We start from the raw sequence: 20,032 nt of genomic DNA, 5'->3' as shown, positions 1-20,032 counted from the left end.
GTGGGTAAACAAAGTAGGATATTTTCGAGCATTGCGATTTTTTGGGGGGGATCTATTAGAAATAGAGCCCCAAAGTGGCGATGTCATAATACCTAGCGGTCAAACAGGGAAATGGTACCAATCGTTTTTCCATCAATTTTTTCCCCATTGGGGATTTTAGAAACACTTAAAATAAGGACTGTGTTTCTTCTAGGCTTACTTTGGTGTGACATTTTGATAACCGTTTAAATCTCTCTAGGACATGGGGATTTATCAACATATTCGGATCCATTTACTCTCAGATTCGAAAATGCTAATTACCATCAAAGTAGACATCATGCAAAACTGCAAGCTCTTGCACGTCAACTCTAGCTGACAGGTATTGTGTCAATTTAAAACTCGCACAAGACAGTTCACAGAATTGTAAATGTAAAGAAATTCAGCCAACTTGTGAATTACTACATTTAGTTAACATTAGATAGTTAATCCAGAGATTCTTACCTTTGCCTCGATTCGGCAGCCTCGTAAAGATCTTCATGGCATTTGTAGTTCTGTATGATAGACACATTAGCAGCTAATTAGCAGGTTGGGGGGGGATACATGCGAATATATTGCTAAAAGTCACCTTGTCCTAGAGAGATTTACACGGTTATCGAAATGTCACGCCAGGGTAAACCTACATGAAAAATGAATGGTGGTAAAATAATTGGAACCATTTCCCTGTTTGACCGCTAGGTATTATGACTCAAACTGTGGTACTCTATAATCAACTAAATCATAGAAAAAAACAAGACTAGGAATTCTGTATACATACACCAAACAAAAATGCATTGAATTTGTTTTCCAGAGGTGGGCAGGTGGCCAAATCCCTGAGCTGATTGGTGAAAAATATGTTGAGCAAGGCACTTAACCCTAATTTCTCTGGATAAGAGTGTCTGCTAAATAACTAAAATGTAAATGTGCCCAAACAATCATTCCAACTGCTCCGTTCTTCTGTCCAAGACTGCATAGAGAAAATCAGTGTGAGACCAACCTGCCACTAAAACCCAGTGTCTAAGAGTTCTAAAGTGAGTTTTTGTTCAATCATTGGTTTGATAGGAAAACAATCTAGCTTTTAAAGGGATACAACTTCTGGATTTTGGCAATGTGTTCCCTGTATCCACTTCACCAGAGTCAGATGAACTGGTGGATAGCTTTGTGAGCCAATGCTAACTAGCATTAAAGGAATGACTGGACATCTATGGTAACTGCTAGTAGGCACCATAGACATCTATGGTAACTGCTAGCATGCTAGTAAATACCATAGACTTCCAGTAATTGTGCTAACACTAGTTAGCATTGGCTCGCGAAGCTACCTCTTATCTTCCTTCATACTGGATGCAAAGTGTAGAAAAGGCCAGATTTTTGTATTTATTATTTTTCTATGCACCCCTAGTTTGTCCCTTTAGTTAGAATGTCCGACAGCTCATCAGTCAACCACCCCTAACTTTCTATCCAGTCAGAGACATTTTCTTTAGCATACTCATTGTAAATCCCGCCTCCAGCCAGTGAGTTTTGGTGAAGGGAGAGTTGTTTGATATCGTTAAAACTTGTTTTGCTATTGCAGAAATGTGGTAAGAGGTTAGTGGGAAATGGGAAATGGCGACAAGTAGTGCGGACGAAATTGAGGAAATTGAGAAAAAGTTGGTGAAGCAACAGCTGTGCTGGAATGCGAACAATATGGGTGTCACTTCTGATGGTATGGAGCGGGAGGATGAGGGTCAAGGGCTGGAATGGTCGGTAGTGGAAAGACACAGGAAGAAGAGAGATCATGAGAAAGACACAGGAAGAAGAGAGTTCACGACACAGGAAGAAGAGATCATGATACAGAAAGACACAGGAAGAAGAGAGATCACGATAGAGAAATACACAGGAAGAAGAGATCACGATACAGAAAGACACAGGAAGAAGAGAGATCACGATACAGAAGGACACAGGAAGAAGAGAGATCACGATACAGAAAGACACAGGAAGAAGAGAGATCATGATAAAGATACAGGAAGAAGAGAGATCACGACACAGGAAGAAAAGATCACGATACAGAAAGACACAGGAAGAAGAGAGATCACGACACAGGAAGAGAGATCACGATAGAGAAAGACACAGGAAGAAGAGAGATCACGATAGAGAAATACACAGGAAGAAGAGAGATCATGATAAAGATACAGGAAGAAGAGAGATCACGACACAGGAAGAAGAGATCACGATACAGAAAGACACAGGAAGAAGAGAGATCACGATAGAGAAATACACAGGAAGAAGAGATCACGATACAGAAAGACACAGGAAGAAGAGAGATTACGATACAGAAAGACACAGGAAGAAGAGAGATCATGATAAAGATACAGGAAGAAGAGAGATCACGACACAGGAAGAAAAGATCACGATACAGAAAGACACAGGAAGAAGAGAGATCACGACACAGGAAGAGAGATCACGATAGAGAAATACACAGGAAGAAGAGAGATCATGATAAAGATACAGGAAGAAGAGAGATCACGACACAGGAAGAAGAGATCACGATACAGAAAGACACAGGAAGAAGAGAGATCACGATAGAGAAATACACAGGAAGAAGAGATCACGATACAGAAAGACACAGGAAGAAGAGAGATCACGACACAGGAAGAAGAGATCACGATACAGAAATACACAGGAAGAAGAGAGATCACGATACAGAAATACACAGGAAGAAGAGATCACAATAGAGAAAGACACAGGAAGAAGAGAGATCACGATACAGAAAGACACAGGAAGAAGAGAGATCACAACACAGGAAGAAGAGAGATCACGATACAGAAAGACACAGGAAGAAGAGAGATCACGATACAGAAAGACACCGGAAGAAGAGAGATCACGATACAGAAATACACAGGAAGAAGAGATCACAATAGAGAAAGACACAGGAAGAAGAGAGATCACGATACAGAAAGACACAGGAAGAAGAGAGATCACAACACAGGAAGAAGAGAGATCACGATACAGAAAGACACAGGAAGAAGAGAGATCACGATACAGAAAGACACAGGAAGAAGAGAGATCACAACACAGGAAGAAGAGAGATCACGATACAGAAAGACACAGGAAGAAGAGAGATCACGATAGAGAAAGACACAGGAAGAAGAGAGATCACGATACAGAAAGACACAGGAAGAAGAGAGATCACAACATAGGAAGAAGAGAGATCACGATACAGAAAGACACAGCAAGAAGAGAGATCACGATAGAGAAAGACACAGGAAGAAGAGAGATCATGATAAAGACACAGGAAGAAGAGAGATCACGATAGAGAAAGACACAGGAAGAAGAGAGATCACAACACAGGAAGAAGAGATATCACGATACAGAAAGACACAGGAAGAAGAGAGATCACGATAGAGAAATACACAGGAAGAAGAGAGATCACGACACAGGAAGAAGAGAGATCACGATAGAGAAAGACACAGGAAGAAGAGAGATCACGATAGAGAAATACACAGGAAGAAGAGATCACGACACAGGAAGAAGAGAGATCACGATAGAGAAAGACACAGGAAGAAGAGAGATCACGATAGAGAAATACACAGGAAGAAGAGATCACGATACAGGAAGAAGAGATCACGATAGAGAAAGACACAGGAAGAAGAGAGATCACAACACAGGAAGAAGAGAGATCACAATAGAGAAAGACACAGGAAGAAGAGAGATCAAGATAGAGAAAGACACAGGAAGAAGAGAGATCACAACACAGGAAGAAGAGAGATCACGATAGAGAAAGACACAGGAAGAAGAGAGATCACGATAGAGAAAGACACAGGAAGAAGAGAGATCACGATAGAGAAAGACACAGGAAGAAGAGAGATCACGACACAGGAAGAAGAGAGATCACGATACAGAAATACACAGGAAGAAGAGAGATCACGATAGAGAAAGACACAGGAAGAAGAGAGATGCAGTCAAAGAAGTGAAAGCGCATGATGAGGTTTGAGAAAGTCTTGCTGGGAAAGTACAGATAGGATTCCTTAGTTTCAATGTTAGAGAATTTGTCCCATATGCACTGCATTGTTTTAAATGCAAAGAATGGGACATGTAGCTGCTCAATGAAAAGGAAAGAAAAGATTTGTCAAGTGTGGAGGAGAACATGATTATGGTGAATGTGGAAGCAATGTGAATGTTAAGTGCTGTAATTGTGGGGGAGAACACAGTGCAGCATTTGGTGGATGACAGGTACAGAGAGAGGCTAGAGAGGCTCAGATATATAGGATCAGTCATGATGTATCGTACGCAGAGGCCATAAAACAGATTGGTAGAACTACAGTGTAGACTGATGGATCTTACATGGATGTACCTGTAGTAAGTGGACCTGCTGTCAGGGCTGATGGATCTTACATGGATGTACCTGTAGTAAGTGGACCTGCTGTCATGGCTGATGGATCTACCTGTAGTAAGTGGACCTGCTGTCAGGGCTGATGGATCTTACATGGATGTACCTGTAGTAAGTGGACCTGCTGTCAGGGCTGATGGATCTGACATGGATGTACCTGTAGTAAGTGGACCTGCTGTCAGACTGATGGATCTTACATGGATGTATCTGTAGTAAGTGGACCTGCTGTCAGGGCTGATGCTTCTGATGGTTCTGTCATGGTTTCAAGGCCTGTTCAGAAATCTTGTTCATGAATGTATGGTGTCAAAGGACACTGTATTATTGAATAAATTTGACATCATAGCTTATATTAGTAAGGTTATCAATACGACTCGGGTTGTGGAAAGCATAAATGCCAGGTTGAAGGTTATTGTGGAGATGGCAAAAGAGATATTGGGGTTAACAGATGTTACTGTTGAAATGGTTGTTGACATGCTGAACATGTTTATCCAAAATATACAGTATCAGTCAAAAGTTTGGACACACCTAGTCATTCAAGGGTATTTTCTTTATTTTTACTATTTTCTACATTGTAGATTGTTGTCAAAACTATGAAATAACACATATGGAATCATGTAGTAACCAAAAAAGTGTTAAACAAATCAAAATATATTTTATATTTGAGATTCTTTTGACTGGTACTGTATATTTCACTTTGACATCCTGCTGACTATCAGGCAGTGAGCAGGCTGTTGCTGAGTGAATGAGTGAGTGTGTGCGTTGAGAGCACTGGTTGAGAGTGTTGCAGCTGAGTAACGGAAACAACTTTTTTACCAGTTGTTGGTAGGCTATTTATACTGAACCAAAATATAAATACGACATGCAACAATTTCAAAGATTTTTACTGAGTTCCCCCCCTCAGACAATCCTGCAGGTGAAGAAACCGGATGTGGAGGTCCTGGGATGGCGTGGTTACACATGGTCTGCCATTGTAATGCCGGTTGAACATACTACCAAATTCTCTAAAACAACATTGGAGCCAGCTTATGGTAGTGAAATTAACATTAAATTCTCTGGCAACAGCTCTGGTGGACATTCCTGCATTCAGCATGCCAATTGTACGCTCCCTCAAAACTTGAGACATCTGTGATGTGGTGTGACAAAACTGTGTCCCCAGTTTCAGCTCATGAAACCAACACTTTACATGTTGCATTTATATTTTTGTTCAGTGCAGATGGAAAGAGGATGGTAGCTGACTCTATAGCCATTCCTCACATCTGTCATAGCTTTAATCTGAGCCTAGAGGAAAGTCTTTGTCTTCAGGCCTGGAGGGAAGCCAAAGTCATTCCGCTACACAAGAAGGGTAAAGCGGCCTTTACTGGTTCTAACATCAGACCTATCAGCTTGCTGCCAGCTCTTAGAAAACTGTTGGAAACAATTGCGTTTGACAATTGCATTCAGAAACATAATGTTAACTTTCACTGCTATGCGGATGACACACAGCTGTACATTTTGATGAAACATGGTGAAGCCCCAAAATTGCCCTCCCTGGAAGCCTGTGTTTCAGACATAAGGAAGGCTGCAAATGTTCTACTTTTAAACTCGGACAAAACAGAGATGCTTGTTCTAGGTCCCAATAAACAAAGAGATCTTCTGTTGAATCTGACAATTAATCTTGATGGTTGTACAGTCATCTCAAATAAAACTGTGAAGGACCTCGGCGTTACTCTGGACCCTGATAGCTCTTTTGACGAACATATCAAGACTGTTTCAAGGACAGCTTTTTTCCATCTACGTAACATTGCAAAAATTATGCAGAAAAATGAGTCCATGCTTTTGTCACTTCTAGGTTAGACTACTACAATGCTCTACTTTTCGGCGACAAGGATAAAGCACTAAATAAACTTCAGTTAGTGCTAAACAGAGCTGCTAGAATCTTGACTAGAACCAAAAAATTTGATCATATTACTCCAGTGCTAGCCTCTACTACGCTGGCTTCCTGTTAAGGCTAGGGCTGATTTCAAGGTTTTACTGCTAACCTACAAAGCATTACATGAGCTTGCTCCTACCTATCTTTCCGATTTGGTCCCTCCGTACATACCTATACGTACACTACGGTCACAAGACGCAGGCCTCCTTACTGTCCCTAGAATTTCTAAGCAAACAGCTGGAGGCAGGGCTTTCTCCTATAGAGCTCCATTTTTATGGAATGGTCTGCCTACCCATGTGAGAGACGCAGACTCGGTCTCAACTTTTAAGTCTTTATTGAAGACTCATATCTTCAGTGGTTCATATGATTGAGTGTAGTCTGGCCCAGGAGTGTGAAGGTGAACGGAAAGGCACTGGAGCAACGAACCACCCTTGCTGTCTCTGCCTGGCCGGTTCCCCTCTCTCCACTGGGATTCTCTGCCTCTAACCCTATTACAGGGGCTGAGTCACTGGCTTACTGGTGCTCTTCCATGCCGTCCCTAAGAGGGATGCATCACTTGAGTGGGTTGAGTCACTGACGTGATCTTCCTGTCCGGGTTGGCGCCCCCCCTTGGGTTGTGCCGTGGCGGAGATCTTTGTGGGCTATACTCGGCCTTGTCTCAGGCTGTTAAGTTGGGGGTTGAAGATATCCCTCTAGTGGTGTGGGGGCTGTGCTTTGGCAAAGTGGGTGGGGTTATATCCTGCCTGTTTGGCCCTGTCCGGGGGTATCGTCGGATGGGACCCCGGTGTCTCCCGACCCCTCCTGTCTCAGCCTCCAGTATTTATGCTGCAGTAGTTTGTGTCGGGGGGCTAGGGTCAGTCTGTTATATCTGCAGTATTTCTCCTGTCTTATCCGGTGTCCTGTGTGAATTTATGTATGCTCGCTCTAATTCTCTTTCGGAGGACCTGAGCCCTAGGACCATGCCTCAGGACTACCTGGCTTGATGACTCCTTGCTGTCCCCAGTCCACCTGGCCGTGCTGCTGCTCCAGTTTCAACTGTTCTGCCTGCGGCTATGGAACCCTGACCTGTTCACCGGACGTGCTACCTGTCCCAGACCTGATGTTTTTAACTCTCTAGAGACAGCAGGAACAGTAGATATACTCTGAATGATCGGCTATGAAAAGCCAACTGACATTTACTCCTGAGGTGCTGACCTGTTGCACCCTCAACCACTGTGATTATTATTATTTTACCCTGCTGGTCATCTATGAACATTTGAACATCTTGGCCATGTTCTGTTATAATCTCCACCCGGCACAGCCAGAAGAGGACTGGCAACCCCTCTTAGCCTGGTTCCTCTCTAGGTTTCTTCCTAGGTTTTGGCCTTTCTAGGGAGTTTCTCCTAGCCACCGTGCTTCTACACCTGCATTGCTTGCTGTTTGGGGTTTTAGGCTGGGTTTCTGTACAGCACTTTGTGACATCAGCTGATGTAAGAAAGGCTTTATAAATAGATTTGATTTGATTGGTGCACCGGCTTTTCACGCTCAACAGTTTCCCGTGTCTATCAAGAAAGGTCCACCACCCAAAGGACATCCAGCCAACTTGACACAACTGTGGGAAGCATTGAAGTCAACATGGGCCATCATTCCTGTGGAACGCTCTCGACACCTTGGGCTCCAGAGCGGAGCAGTAGTCTAAGGCACTGCATCTCAGTGCTGGAGGCATCACTACAGACCCTGGTTCGATTCCAGGCTGTATCACAACCGGCCGTGATTGGGAGTCCCATAGGGCGGCGCACAATTGGCCCAGCGTCGTCCAGGTTAGGGTTTGGCTGGGGTAGGCCGTCATTGTAAATAATAATTTGTTAATAATAATTTTAAAAGTCCATTCCTCTATGATTTGAGGCTGTCCTGAGGTCATAGGAAGGGGGGGGGGGGGGGGGGGGGTTACAACTCAATATTAGGAAAGTGTCCTTAATGTGTTATACACTCAGTTTATATTGGTAAAATAAAGAAAAAGTCTTAATAAAACCATTCTGTCTTTTGTTGTTGATGGTTTGTTGTGAATTGATGGGAGCAGGCTATTGGTGTATGTTGGGGATGCTGGGGTACATTTTCAGTTGAGTTGATGGGAACTTGTGTGGAAAAAGCAGGCAAGAGTTGAGCCAAAGGAGAGATGATTGGAAGATGAACAAAACAAATAACAGTATGATAAACATCTAAAGCAAATCTCTGAAACTGTTAAGAAAGTTTTATTGTTACTGTGCATGTTAAACTACGACTTTCTAAACAGGTTTTACCACCAGATCTGTCTTTCATCAAAGCCTTATCCGCTCCCCACTTCCCATCGCAAACAGCCGAAGAGGGAAAATGTATCATCACTATAGAAAAAAAAAAGTCCATAAGTCCATGGTGTCTCATCCCTCAGGGGGGTAAAAGAGCTGTGAACCAGCTAGGCCACCAGGGGGCTCCATCACTTTAGCCGCTGCACAATGACTGCGTTGAGCAGGTTGGCATCCTGCAGCGACTGGCTCTCGTCAGTAAGCTCCTTGTTGGGGAAGGTTGTCATGAGCACAAACTCTGTCGCCGCCATCAAAGGGCGAGCTCCCACCACAAACTGACGCACGTCTGACACCCTGATGACGGGAAGAGAAATGATGAGGAGAAAGTAGGTAATATGGTGTTGGACATGCCCTTCATAGAGGGGGTGATGTAGAGCTTCATGGCTTCATCACTGACCTGTGAGTGTGGTTGAACTTCTGCACCAGTCTCCCCCCGTCGGCCAGTCTGACCTGGATGTTGGTCACAGGCTTGGAGGCGTCCAGGTTTACAGAGGCGATTGCCTGGGCCTCACTGGCTACCTGGTCCTGGTCCCCCATACACGGAGCAGACACCAGCTCAGGGGTTGCACTGAATAGACGGGTGAGGTGGGAAAGAGACGTTTATTGTGATTATACTGTATTTTAAATAGACTTGAAGAAAATATTATAAGTGCACATTTTCCCAGAAGATAATATCAAGTTTTGAAAAATTGCTGGGTTACATTTATATTTTAACTTCAAAAGTCCATCAAATACAATATCACTTCGTGCCAAAATTCCCCTTACTACCCCCTTGTGGTAATAAGGTGTAACAGTCACCTTATTAAAGTATTGTGCTGAAAAAGGGAGACAATTTCATTCCTTTCCTCTGTGTTGAATTCTATTAAAATAGAACTCACCCACCTGCCCAGTTTCTGTCCTTCCCCACCGAATGCCTTGAAGGCAACCTTGGGTTTGGAGAAGTCCTCATCCCGATGGTCCTCCATATCCAAGTTGACCTGACCCCCTCGGGAACGCTGCCTCAACTCCAAAGGAATCTCCCTGAAAGGACGAATGACTTCTATTATTACAATGCTCCAGCAATAAGAAAACAGACTTCAGAGAGAGACATGCGGCCTCCCGCTGTCCAGCGCCATAAATCCATTTAGAACTTATTAAATAGATTTAGAAAAATTGTGATATGTGACATGAGCTGTCATTCATATAAATAGTATGAGAAGGATACGGTACAAACAGTGTACTCACCCCCTGCGGATAGACTCCAGGAAGATGGCGTTGCCAGGGTCGCTGTAGTTTCTGAGTTCACCGTCGCCCAGGCTGAAACCCGTCTTCCACAGCTTCAGGACTACATGCACCTTCAGCACGTAGTAAAGAAAATACAGAAGTAAGTAAAGAAGTAAATGTATTTTTCTGAGATCTAATATATACTAGCAATACAAAAAAATCTAAATAAATTCACTGTCAAACACTCACATCCTGCTGGCTGTTAGCTGCTCTTCTCTCCCCAGCCACGTAAACAGGCTCCTCCTCAGGCGCTGCACCAAGCCGGTAGCCACCACCAATAAAGGGCTAGAGGGAAAGAGGAGAGAAAGAGTTTGAAAAACATGACAACTAACATCATACACCATTGGCTCTATCAATCACAAAACACAGGGCTAATAACATATGATCAGTAAATTAAAAAGGGAATGATCCTGGTGCAGAACGTATTACTGAGAAGCTTTTCATACCCTGGCTCGACTAGGCTCTCCTGGGCCCCTCCCAGCCTTCTCCACGGGTACAGCCCCATGCTCCTTAGCCCCCTTGAAGAGGTCCTCCACCACCTCATTAGAGCTCTTCTTTTTGGGGGGTCCCACTATCTGCTGCCCACTGTGTTCAGAGCCCCCAGCAAAGAACCTGGTGGGAAGCCAAGGGAGGATGTGGCCATTGAAGAGGGGAAACAACAAAACCTGGATTTTGGATCCTGTCCAACTGGTTACAACACCAGTGCTGCAATTGTGTGGACGATGAAAACAATAACACAGGGACCCACCCCCACCCAGAATGATCTGTTGAAAACAATAACACAGGGACCCACCCCCACCCAGAATGATCTGTTGAAAACAATAACACAGGGACCCACCCCCACCCAGAATGATCTGTTGAAAACAATAACACAGGGACCCACCCCCACCCAGAATGATCTGTTGAAAACAATAACACAGGGACCCACCCCCACCCAGAATGATCTGTTGAAAACAATAACACAGGGACCCACCCCCACCCAGAATGATCTGTTGATGCAGCAGAAAGCAATAGCAGCCTACAGAAAACTGAATACAGAAACATAATGGAGGCTCACTAGCCTGGGTACCAGTAGGTTTCTGTGTTTCTGCTCTCTTGCCAACTCCGCATGGAATTGTCATGCTGTTTGAATTGACAATGACACTGGAGTAGGCAAAAACAAAACAGATCTGGGACCTAGAGCCTCACTACACTCTGTCCAAAATGCATATAGACTACATGCAATGTGAAATTCATTGGAAATACCCCAAAGTCACAGAAGTATAGTCAAACCTACCTTTGCCCTTCCTCCTCATCACTGTCATCTACTTCCTCATGCATCATATCTCTGAAGGAGGTCACCCTATGTTCACTCCTTTACACAACAGAAACACACAAAAAATAACCATCAACATCTATCTTATAACTTGAAATGCTTCATAGGATATTTTTTTTTGACAATAGAAAGTTTGACAATAGAAATACTGAACACGGAGGTAAGTTAGTTAGCTATGTACCTGGGCCCTGTAGGACGAGGCACAGAGGATCCACCAATCTCTGGCTGAGGAAGTGTCACGATGTCATCCTCAGGACCATCTTCAAAGAAACTGGCCAGGGCAAGCTAAGGAAACAGACCAAAACGCCATGTCATCCAAACATCAAGATATCAGTGTTTAGTCACAGTCTAAGCCTGATCGCTAACTACTTTGCTTGAGCTTAATTGTGAACTTGCCAAGTTAAAAAAAGGTAGGTAGCTAACCTAAAAGGATGTTATTAAACTAGCAATTAGATTGGATGCGAAAATCTGAATAATTAGCCATCAGCTCAGTCACTTGATGAAGATTAATGTTAGCTAGTTATGATTATGAACTAGGCTAACTGGGGCGGCAGGTAGCCTAGTGGTTGCAAGATCGAATCCCCGAGCTGACAAGGTAAAAATCTGTCGTTCTGCCCCTGAACAAGGCAGTTAACCCGCTGCTCCTAGGCCGTCATTGTAAATAAGAATTTGTTATTAAATGACTTGCCTAGTTAAATAAATAATAATAATTTTAAAAAACTGCTGAACAATTATATCTGCCAGTCTTAGAGCAAGCTAGCTAGCCAGATAGCTAGAACGCAGTGAGTGAGCCATTCCTTAAATGAAACAGCAAGTTAACTATTAAACAGTGGTAGTAAAACATTGGAAACTGATTGGTAGATATAACGTTAGGTCCTAGGGAATAAGACAACAATGGTCATTCAAGCTGTTGTTGTGAGAAAGAGTGACTTGCTACAAACTAGCTACGTTAGTTAACGTTATCTAGTACCGGCTAGCAGTGGTGGTCTGGCATCTAGCTAACTAACGTTACTGTCATTCGTATATCGTTGTGAGTTCAAATCAAATATCACATTTAGTACAACTTGTACGTACCTGCAAATCCCAGCCGGCAGACTCCAAGAAAAAACGGGCCCTCTCCTCATCAACATCTGTAACAGCAACGAACTCCCTCACCGAGACTTCTTGGTCCGCCATTTTGATATGCCCATTCAATGACAGCACCGAACCCATCTGGGGAAACAACTATCAACTTGGTTCCTATCCGAGCAAGCTGTGGTTCCTATCTATGAGAAAAACATTTTTATTAAATGTTGTATTTAGCACAAAGTAAAGACATTTTATTTGAAGGAATAATATTTCACATATATTTCACATTTATATCTGTCATTTTTTTCTTCTTCTGTATTACCATAACAAATACACCTCTATTTTCTGCCAAAGCAAAGGGGTAATCTGGGATTTGAAAAATAACAATTCAGACACCGCCACTTGTTTTTGTTAACAGCTGAGGGATGGGAGTGGAGAAGTGTAACCACTCTCAAATTCATAGACAGAGCTAGGATGCAAGGACTGACAATACATGGGATCAACATTTTAGTTTTAACTATGTTTTGAAGCTATACTGATGTTTGTTTACAATTAAAACAAGCTTATATTTTGGTTCTGATGGGTTACAATAGTTATACTAAGCCTATTTGGGCATTTATAAGTGATATTCTTCAAGACTCTCTGGGAAATCTGATGGGATTTGTATTTAAATGTTTTCATTGTCTCTAATAACGTGGACATTGAAACACTAACCCATCCAGGATAAAGAATGGACCTTAGTGCTCGCCCTGTGAGGCCTTAAGAAACACTACTGTTCCTGTTTTCTTCTGCACATGTTTTAAAACACCTGAGCCAGGACAGGCTAGGCATATCGCGTAGTAGTGATATGCATTACACAAATCCTAAACACAATTTATGACTGATAGCCTACAGGAATCATGTTTGTCTTACTTATAGGAAGATTTTCACCATCAATGTAAAGCCCTAGTTATTTGCTTTAACAAAGTCGTTTCAGAAAACTAGTATTTACTTGATGTGAATCATTTAAATTTGTCCCTCAGGTTTAAGGTCAGCTCTGTAACTGAAATCTCATTTTAAAATTGGAAAACTATTCCTTTTTAAATAATATTTTCAAAAGAAACATTTAACATCTAACAGTCAACTGAGCGGGTCGAGCATAACATGTCAACCCTGTTGCCCAAGTAGAAAAATAAATAATTCATTAATAAAGCACTTAACCCTAATTGCTCCTGTAAGTCGCTGTGGATAAGAGCTCTGCTAAATGACTCAAATGTACTGCGGAGTGGCATTTTTATATTGACAACAGTTTTATATAGCCTTCACATCAATAGAAATGTGTTCTCATTTTAATCTGTGTTTATGATTTGGCTTTATAACTAGATATGAGATGATGTACCCTTTGGACTCATGATACCGCAGTTTTTATTCTGATTAGGCGTCTGTGATAATAGTGAAGTATTAAGCATCTTAGTCAATTTTGGTTCTTGTTCTTGTTGAAAATGTAAACAAACAATATCTAATATATCCCTGCAACTAATGTTTTTGGGTTTGTAATGATGAGACAAGAGTAGCGCTAAATAATTTCAAATATTTACGCTATGTATCATAGCTTTCAAAAACCATGAGGAAGACGTTATTATCAATAACAATATCAAGTTACACAATGTTTTCTGATGCACCTTTAGCCTAATGTGTTTAGTACTTTCATATTCGTACTATATAAGAGAGCGGAAAATTCGATAATTTTATGAAGACTTTGGCTACCATGAGAGAGAAGAGACATTTTGAAAATATATGACCTTTAAAATGCCTATTTACTCTATTCCATCTGACTGCGCAATCAACTGTCTCATCAGCCCAGCCTGGCAAATTACAAACTTGTTCTCCACTATTGAAAGGTATCTAGACATTATCTCACAAATCTTATAGACTAACAGTTAGTTTTCAAAGGCAGGATTTGTATAAATCTTGCTGTCTGTCTCTCTGAGATTTGCAACATTGTTTTAATATTCAAATTCGATCTCCAGCTGTCCCATAGTAATGTATGCGTAGGTGTCGAGACGAGACCAACAGGCAACGTTTATCAGCCAGTCGAAATCATTAATCAGCTGGTATCATTTTTATGGATATATACAAAGAAATGTCAGTTGAAAAAAGTTACAACGAAATGAAATGCAGCTAGTTTGCAGTCTTTACAACTTCACATAAAAGTTGTATATAAGTGATAATGCCCGATAAGCTGGTGTTTGGAGGATATATTGGCACGTTTTGCAACACGCGTGGAAATATATCCTCCAAACATAAGTTTATAGGGCACTATCATGCTTAAATAAAACTTTTAGCAACATATTAAAATAAAATAACAATGAATTACATGTTTTCATTAAAACGTTATTCTTCTGACAAGTCAAGCCATGCAATTTATTTATTCCACCAGAAGATATTGTCCGGACAAAAATCAGGTTCGACCCGGTCGTTAATTCATTTTGCATAGTTGCTATGCTATTCATTGTTATTTTTGCATAGTTGCTATGCAAAAGGTCTGGTCGTGCGTTCTCAACAAAATGGTTGCTATGCAGGCCGGATAACGTTATTTATTGTCACTTGCTAGATAGCTAGCCAACTTCAGCTAACTCAGTCACGTCAAACATTGAACCTGGAATTACAGTATACTTTTTTCCCTCTTGGTATTTACGTGGATATGTCCATGATAACGATGTTGGTGCGTGATTTCGACTGGCTCAGAAAAAGTTTGTCTCGAATTTACGAACAGCCAGAGTGCACTCTGATCACTCTCCAGATGCTCTCCAGATGGGATTTACGAGCACACCCTTACATTTGATGAGGTTGACGCGCTTCTAAAACCGTTGACGCGCTTCTAAAACCATGTTATGTACTGAAAATGGGTGCGCTTTAAAATGTTGTGATACACGATCAAATCCCGATCAATTTAGTGATACACGAGTCCTACCGTACCCTAGTTATTGATGGAAAAACAGGCTCTACACGAGCAGACCGCACCGTGGGAAATGTATTGATATTTAAATCTACCGGGAAAAGTAACCTTGTCGCTGTTTGTTTCGAAGCTATATGGCTTGTTTGTACATTATGTTTTTGACTGCATTGCATTGGGGGCGGGGGGGTTCATCTATGAGTAGAGAGAGACAGAGTATAGACGCTACAGTGTGGAGCACATAGTAGGATAGGTGTCTGTGGCTGGCTGGCCGGCTGAGGACTTGGAGGCCTTGCCTGGACGTTTTGTCCAGCGTTTTGTAGCGTGGCCAACAAAATGAAAGGAGAAACAGAACCATGTTGTTTGCCTTGACATTCAGCGTGTGCCAGAGCGCAGAATAACTGATGAAGTTACGAACGCTCAACACCCGTTGAAAAAAAAATCGTAATTAAATTGTTGCCAGTATCATAGTTACACTCACCAACGCCATGGATAGCATGCATTTTCGTTTGCTTGAGCATTTTTTATTTAGGCATTTACTTGGATACGTCCATGATTACGATGTTGATGCGTGATTTCGACTGGCTCAGATTTGTCTCGTCTTGTCTGGGCACCGTTAGCTATGTGTATGGTACTACACAGATCGACGTCGGACAAGCAGACAGCTAGGCATATATTAACACCGCTGTACCAAACTAAATTCTAGGTTTATATTAATTAACCCCGCTGTACCAAACTAAATGCTAGGCTTATATTAACCTCGCTGTACCAAACTAAATGCTAGGCTTATATTAACCCCGCTGTACCAAACTAAATGCTAGGCTTATATTAACCCCGCTGTACCAAACTAAATGCTAGGCTGGAAGCAAGTGAAAATAATGTGTGAGTTGAGATAAATACAAGAGATTATTTGGATAGCAACATGAACATGGTATTCTTATCGAGGCGAAGTGATACGTTTCAGATGTAGCTGTTGCAAGTCATAGGTGTGTCTGTGACACGGTTTGGAACGCTGCTCGTCCCATCAGCATCCAGGATCCAAACAACCCGTTTTATAAAATGAAATACATTTTGAACTAATGTTAGTGTATTGACTACGAAACGAACTGTCATTTTCTAGACTGTACATATTCACATTTGTTATAATTCTGCAGTTCTGGTACTTTTCCAACAAAGTTGTTTGTACCATTTCTACAAACCCACACAGAATCCATCACCTTAGTTATTAAATCCTCTTCTAGATTGACCAATCAGGAGTGACAAAAATAACAGCATCAAACCTGTCTCCCCTGTCTCACCTGGTGTTCCTGTGTCTCCTGGCTCTCTCTCACCTGGATGGAGTGTTCACCTGGCAGGGACCCCAGAAGAATGTCATTCTCATCTCTTTGTGCCTGGCTACAAACTAGCTAGGGAGGGCTATGATGTGGTGACACTGCAGCGCAAGGGGGCCTATGTGCTTGATGTTTATAACTACTTATTAACCTTTATTTAACTAGGCAAGTCAGTTTAGAACAAATTCTTATTTACAATGACGGCCTAGCAAACCCTAACCCGGACGACACTGGGCCAATTGTGCGCCGCCCTATGGGACTCCCAATCACGACCGGTTGTGATACAGCCTGGAATCAAACCAGGGTCTGTAATGACGCCTCTAGCACTGAGATGCAGTGCCTTAGACACGCTGCGCCACTCGGGAGCCCAACTACTAACTCATGCACTGTCTGTAATAAGCCATTTATGGGAAGTCAGCTGCAGAAACTCCCTCTCTACATGGTGAACTGGCAATCCCAAAACAACTGTAGGAAGGACATTCACTGCTCATTTACATCTGTCTGCTCTCTTGTACAGAGCTCCACCTCTATAATACGGAATGACTGGAAGGTGGGGCTCAACCTGAAGGACATCGGGTTGCAGCTGGCGGGCAGCAAAGTGCTGCATCCTCGTACTTCAAGGCAGACAAGTCCTCCTTCACTTTCCACCAGTTTGCCTGCTCTCACTACAGGTCAGGTCATGTCTGAATGATCAGTGTAACTCATGCACATAAACTGTATGACAAGATTATTTAAAAATTGAATGTAAATTCACAGTACATGACGAGGCCTACCAGTGCAATATAATTCATAGAGAATTTTCACATTTCTTCATAGCTAACAAAAACAACAAACCCTGTCAACACCACCCACATTCACAGAACCCTGTCAACAACACCCACCTATACAGTACCCTGTCAACAACACCCACCTTCACAGTACCCTGTCAACAACATCCACCTTCACAGAACCCTGTCAACACCACCCACCCTCACAGTACCATTTCAACACCATCCACCCTCACAGTACCCTTGCTCTTTTCCATCTCCTAGATTCCAGTAGACCCACCAGCAGTGCATAGCTTCTCTCACAAAGGAGTACACGTCCAACAGCAGTGAGCCGTACCAGCAGTTCATTGACACTTATGGAACCCACTAGATTCACCTGGTGGACCTTGGGGGGAGAATGAAGAGGGTGACTGGAATCCGCACCTGCTTGGCCACCCTGAACCAGGTCTCTGTGTCCCAGGTGCAGACATGTCTTAGTATGGGGTTGTCTGATGGCATGGGGTTGTTAAATGTGTTGAGTGGGCAGGGTTCAAAGGTCTTTATAATGAAGATAGTATTACAGGTTATGACAAGGGTTTCCTGAGCCACAGCACTGAGGTGTCAGGTTTCCATGACCAAACCAGACTCTGAAGGCTTCAAAAAATGTCTGAATAGTCTACAAAGGATCCCAGACATCCTATCCTTCACTGTTCTCCCTCTGCGTGACTTGTTTCATGACACTAAGGTGAGGGATAATCTACAAGCAGCTACTCGTCAGAACGTGATAGACAATGGGATTGAGAAAAACAAGACAGAACAGACAGCTTGTGGGGTGAGTTCTCCCAACCTGTCTCCTGATTGCTGCCCTCTGTTGGTAGGGAGAGGCAGACTGACTGTCTTTGTGGACCGTGGGTTCAGTATAAGGGGTAATGGGTGGGCCGAACCAGAGGGTTACGTCAAATTGTGGAATGGAAATCAATACAGACAGGTGTACTACCTATGATCCACTTTGGCAATGTAAATACCCATCACCATCTAATGCTCCGGGTATGGGAGAAGGATCTAAATGTCCATGACCACCTGGGTGGGGGCACTATAAACATACAGCATGGGAACCATTATCATCACTGTGGACTGAACCATGGTACTTTCTCATTCTCCCTCACATTAACTTGTGACAAACACCTGACTGCTCCTAAGTGTGACCGCTGTGTCTCCATCCCAAACTAGAGAGGAGTGACCACTGTGTCCCCATCCCAAACTAGAGAGGAGTGACCACTGTGTCCCCATCCCAAACTAGAGGGGAAACAATAGGATTGAGGATGAAGATTATTCAAGAAAACAATTTTTTATATATTTTTTTAGCAATCTTAGAAGATTGCCAATGTATTTTAGGCATATTTAGTCTATGCATTTTTATTAGTGTCCAATTTTAATACTTTCTCTGTTCATCTGTAGTGATTGATCAATGTGCAATATGGTCCATATTTATTGTCATATGCTAAGGATACTAACTGCAAGTCAGAGGGACATACTGAGGTATCTGAGCCCACTGAGGTATCTGAGCCCACTGAGGTATCTGAGTCCACTGAGGTATCTGAGTCCACTGAGGTATCTGAGCCCACTGAGGTGTCTGAGCCCACTGAGGTGTCTGAGTCCACTGAGGTATCTGAGCCCACTGAGGTATCTGACTATTATGTCATGCCTACATCTTAAAATAAACAATCTGTTGTCCTACTGTATTGTTCATCGCAAGAGTATTGGTCTAATGTTTGTTTAAGTTGTAATTTATATTAACACTAGCTCCTTCCAAAAACCTTCAGTTACCCTCCAGTTCACCTAATATCAACCGGACGTGCTGCACTTAGTTAGAATACTGCATTGTCATGCTGCACCACTAGGTGGCAATATAATATAAAACATTGGTTTAGACCGAGAGAGTCTGCTACCTCACATTGGAAATACAGCTAGCAGCTTTAGTAGCTGGTCTTGGGGGAAAAGTAATGCACGTCTCCTTACTTAGAAAGAAGGGAAATAACTCCTCACAAAGCTCACACGCTTGACACCGGTCCTGACCGTGGTACATTTACTCCAGAAACCCATATGTTAGTTCTGGACTGAGATTCTTCTGTGTACATTTTTCTTGAAACACAATACCTTGCTCTTGGTAAAGATTTTTAGAACAAAGATAATCCATCACTGTTCTAAACCTGTGATCACAGATCTTTGTTCCTGAAAACAAAGATAATTTATAAATAAGTGAGATGTGTACTGCTACATCGCAGACCCCCCACAGGGAGCCAGACGGCATGATTGTACATACATCAGATAGTCTTAATTGTTTCTGAAGGGAAATAAAAATCTGGATTTATAATGCGCTCCTGGCTGTTTGATCTTCAAGGCTAATTAAGTTAATAAAATTATTGTTGTCACCAAGTACCTCTCAGTCCCCATCCATCCACATACTGTATACGCACGCACACACACACGCGCGCGCATACACGTACGGGCGCGCATACACGTACGGGCACACGCACACACACATACAAAACACACACAGAGACTAAGTTGTTTTGTATACAGAAAAAAAACTACTTAACATTTCAGAAGGGTGATAAAGGAAAATAGTTTTCCCCTCAGTTTTTCTTCAAGCCCAGGGTCTGAACGATGAGGCAACAGTACATAGATACAGAGCAAGAGAGAGAGAGAGAAAGAGTACGCCCAGTGACTGTGCTTTACACTGAACACCAGCCCCCTCAGACA

At 42.5% G+C, this 20,032-nt stretch overlaps 1 protein-coding gene and 1 pseudogene across 2 annotated transcripts; one reads left to right on the top strand and one right to left on the bottom strand.

Annotated features, from left to right (window-relative positions):
* Nucleotides 1-8,505: 8,505 nt before the first annotated feature.
* On the bottom strand, nt 8,506-12,430 carry LOC139543030 (NSFL1 cofactor p47-like). Of its 2 annotated transcripts, none has more exons than XM_071349135.1 (9): nt 12,264-12,430; nt 11,371-11,474; nt 11,151-11,228; nt 10,321-10,486; nt 10,064-10,159; nt 9,836-9,945; nt 9,494-9,631; nt 9,009-9,179; nt 8,506-8,905 (listed from the first exon to the last, which is right to left on the bottom strand). In XM_071349135.1, exons 1-9 carry the CDS (start codon nt 12,399-12,401, stop codon nt 8,743-8,745), a joined length of 1,164 nt encoding a protein of 387 aa, XP_071205236.1. In that variant the 5' UTR covers nt 12,402-12,430; the 3' UTR covers nt 8,506-8,742. The 2 variants fall into 2 exon arrangements, with proteins under 2 accessions (XP_071205236.1, XP_071205235.1); XM_071349134.1 differs by having other exon boundaries at nt 9,836-9,948; nt 12,264-12,416.
* Nucleotides 12,431-15,753: 3,323 nt separating this feature from the next.
* Nucleotides 15,754-19,018, top strand: LOC139541886 (perforin-1-like; annotated as a pseudogene).
* Nucleotides 19,019-20,032: the final 1,014 nt, after the last annotated feature.

This window comes from Salvelinus alpinus, chromosome 17 (genome assembly GCF_045679555.1).
Source record: "Salvelinus alpinus chromosome 17, SLU_Salpinus.1, whole genome shotgun sequence".
NCBI lineage: Eukaryota > Metazoa > Chordata > Actinopteri > Salmoniformes > Salmonidae > Salvelinus > Salvelinus alpinus.
The sequence above is the reverse complement of the archived record's forward strand: the minus strand, read 5'-3'. Positions and strand labels throughout refer to the sequence as shown.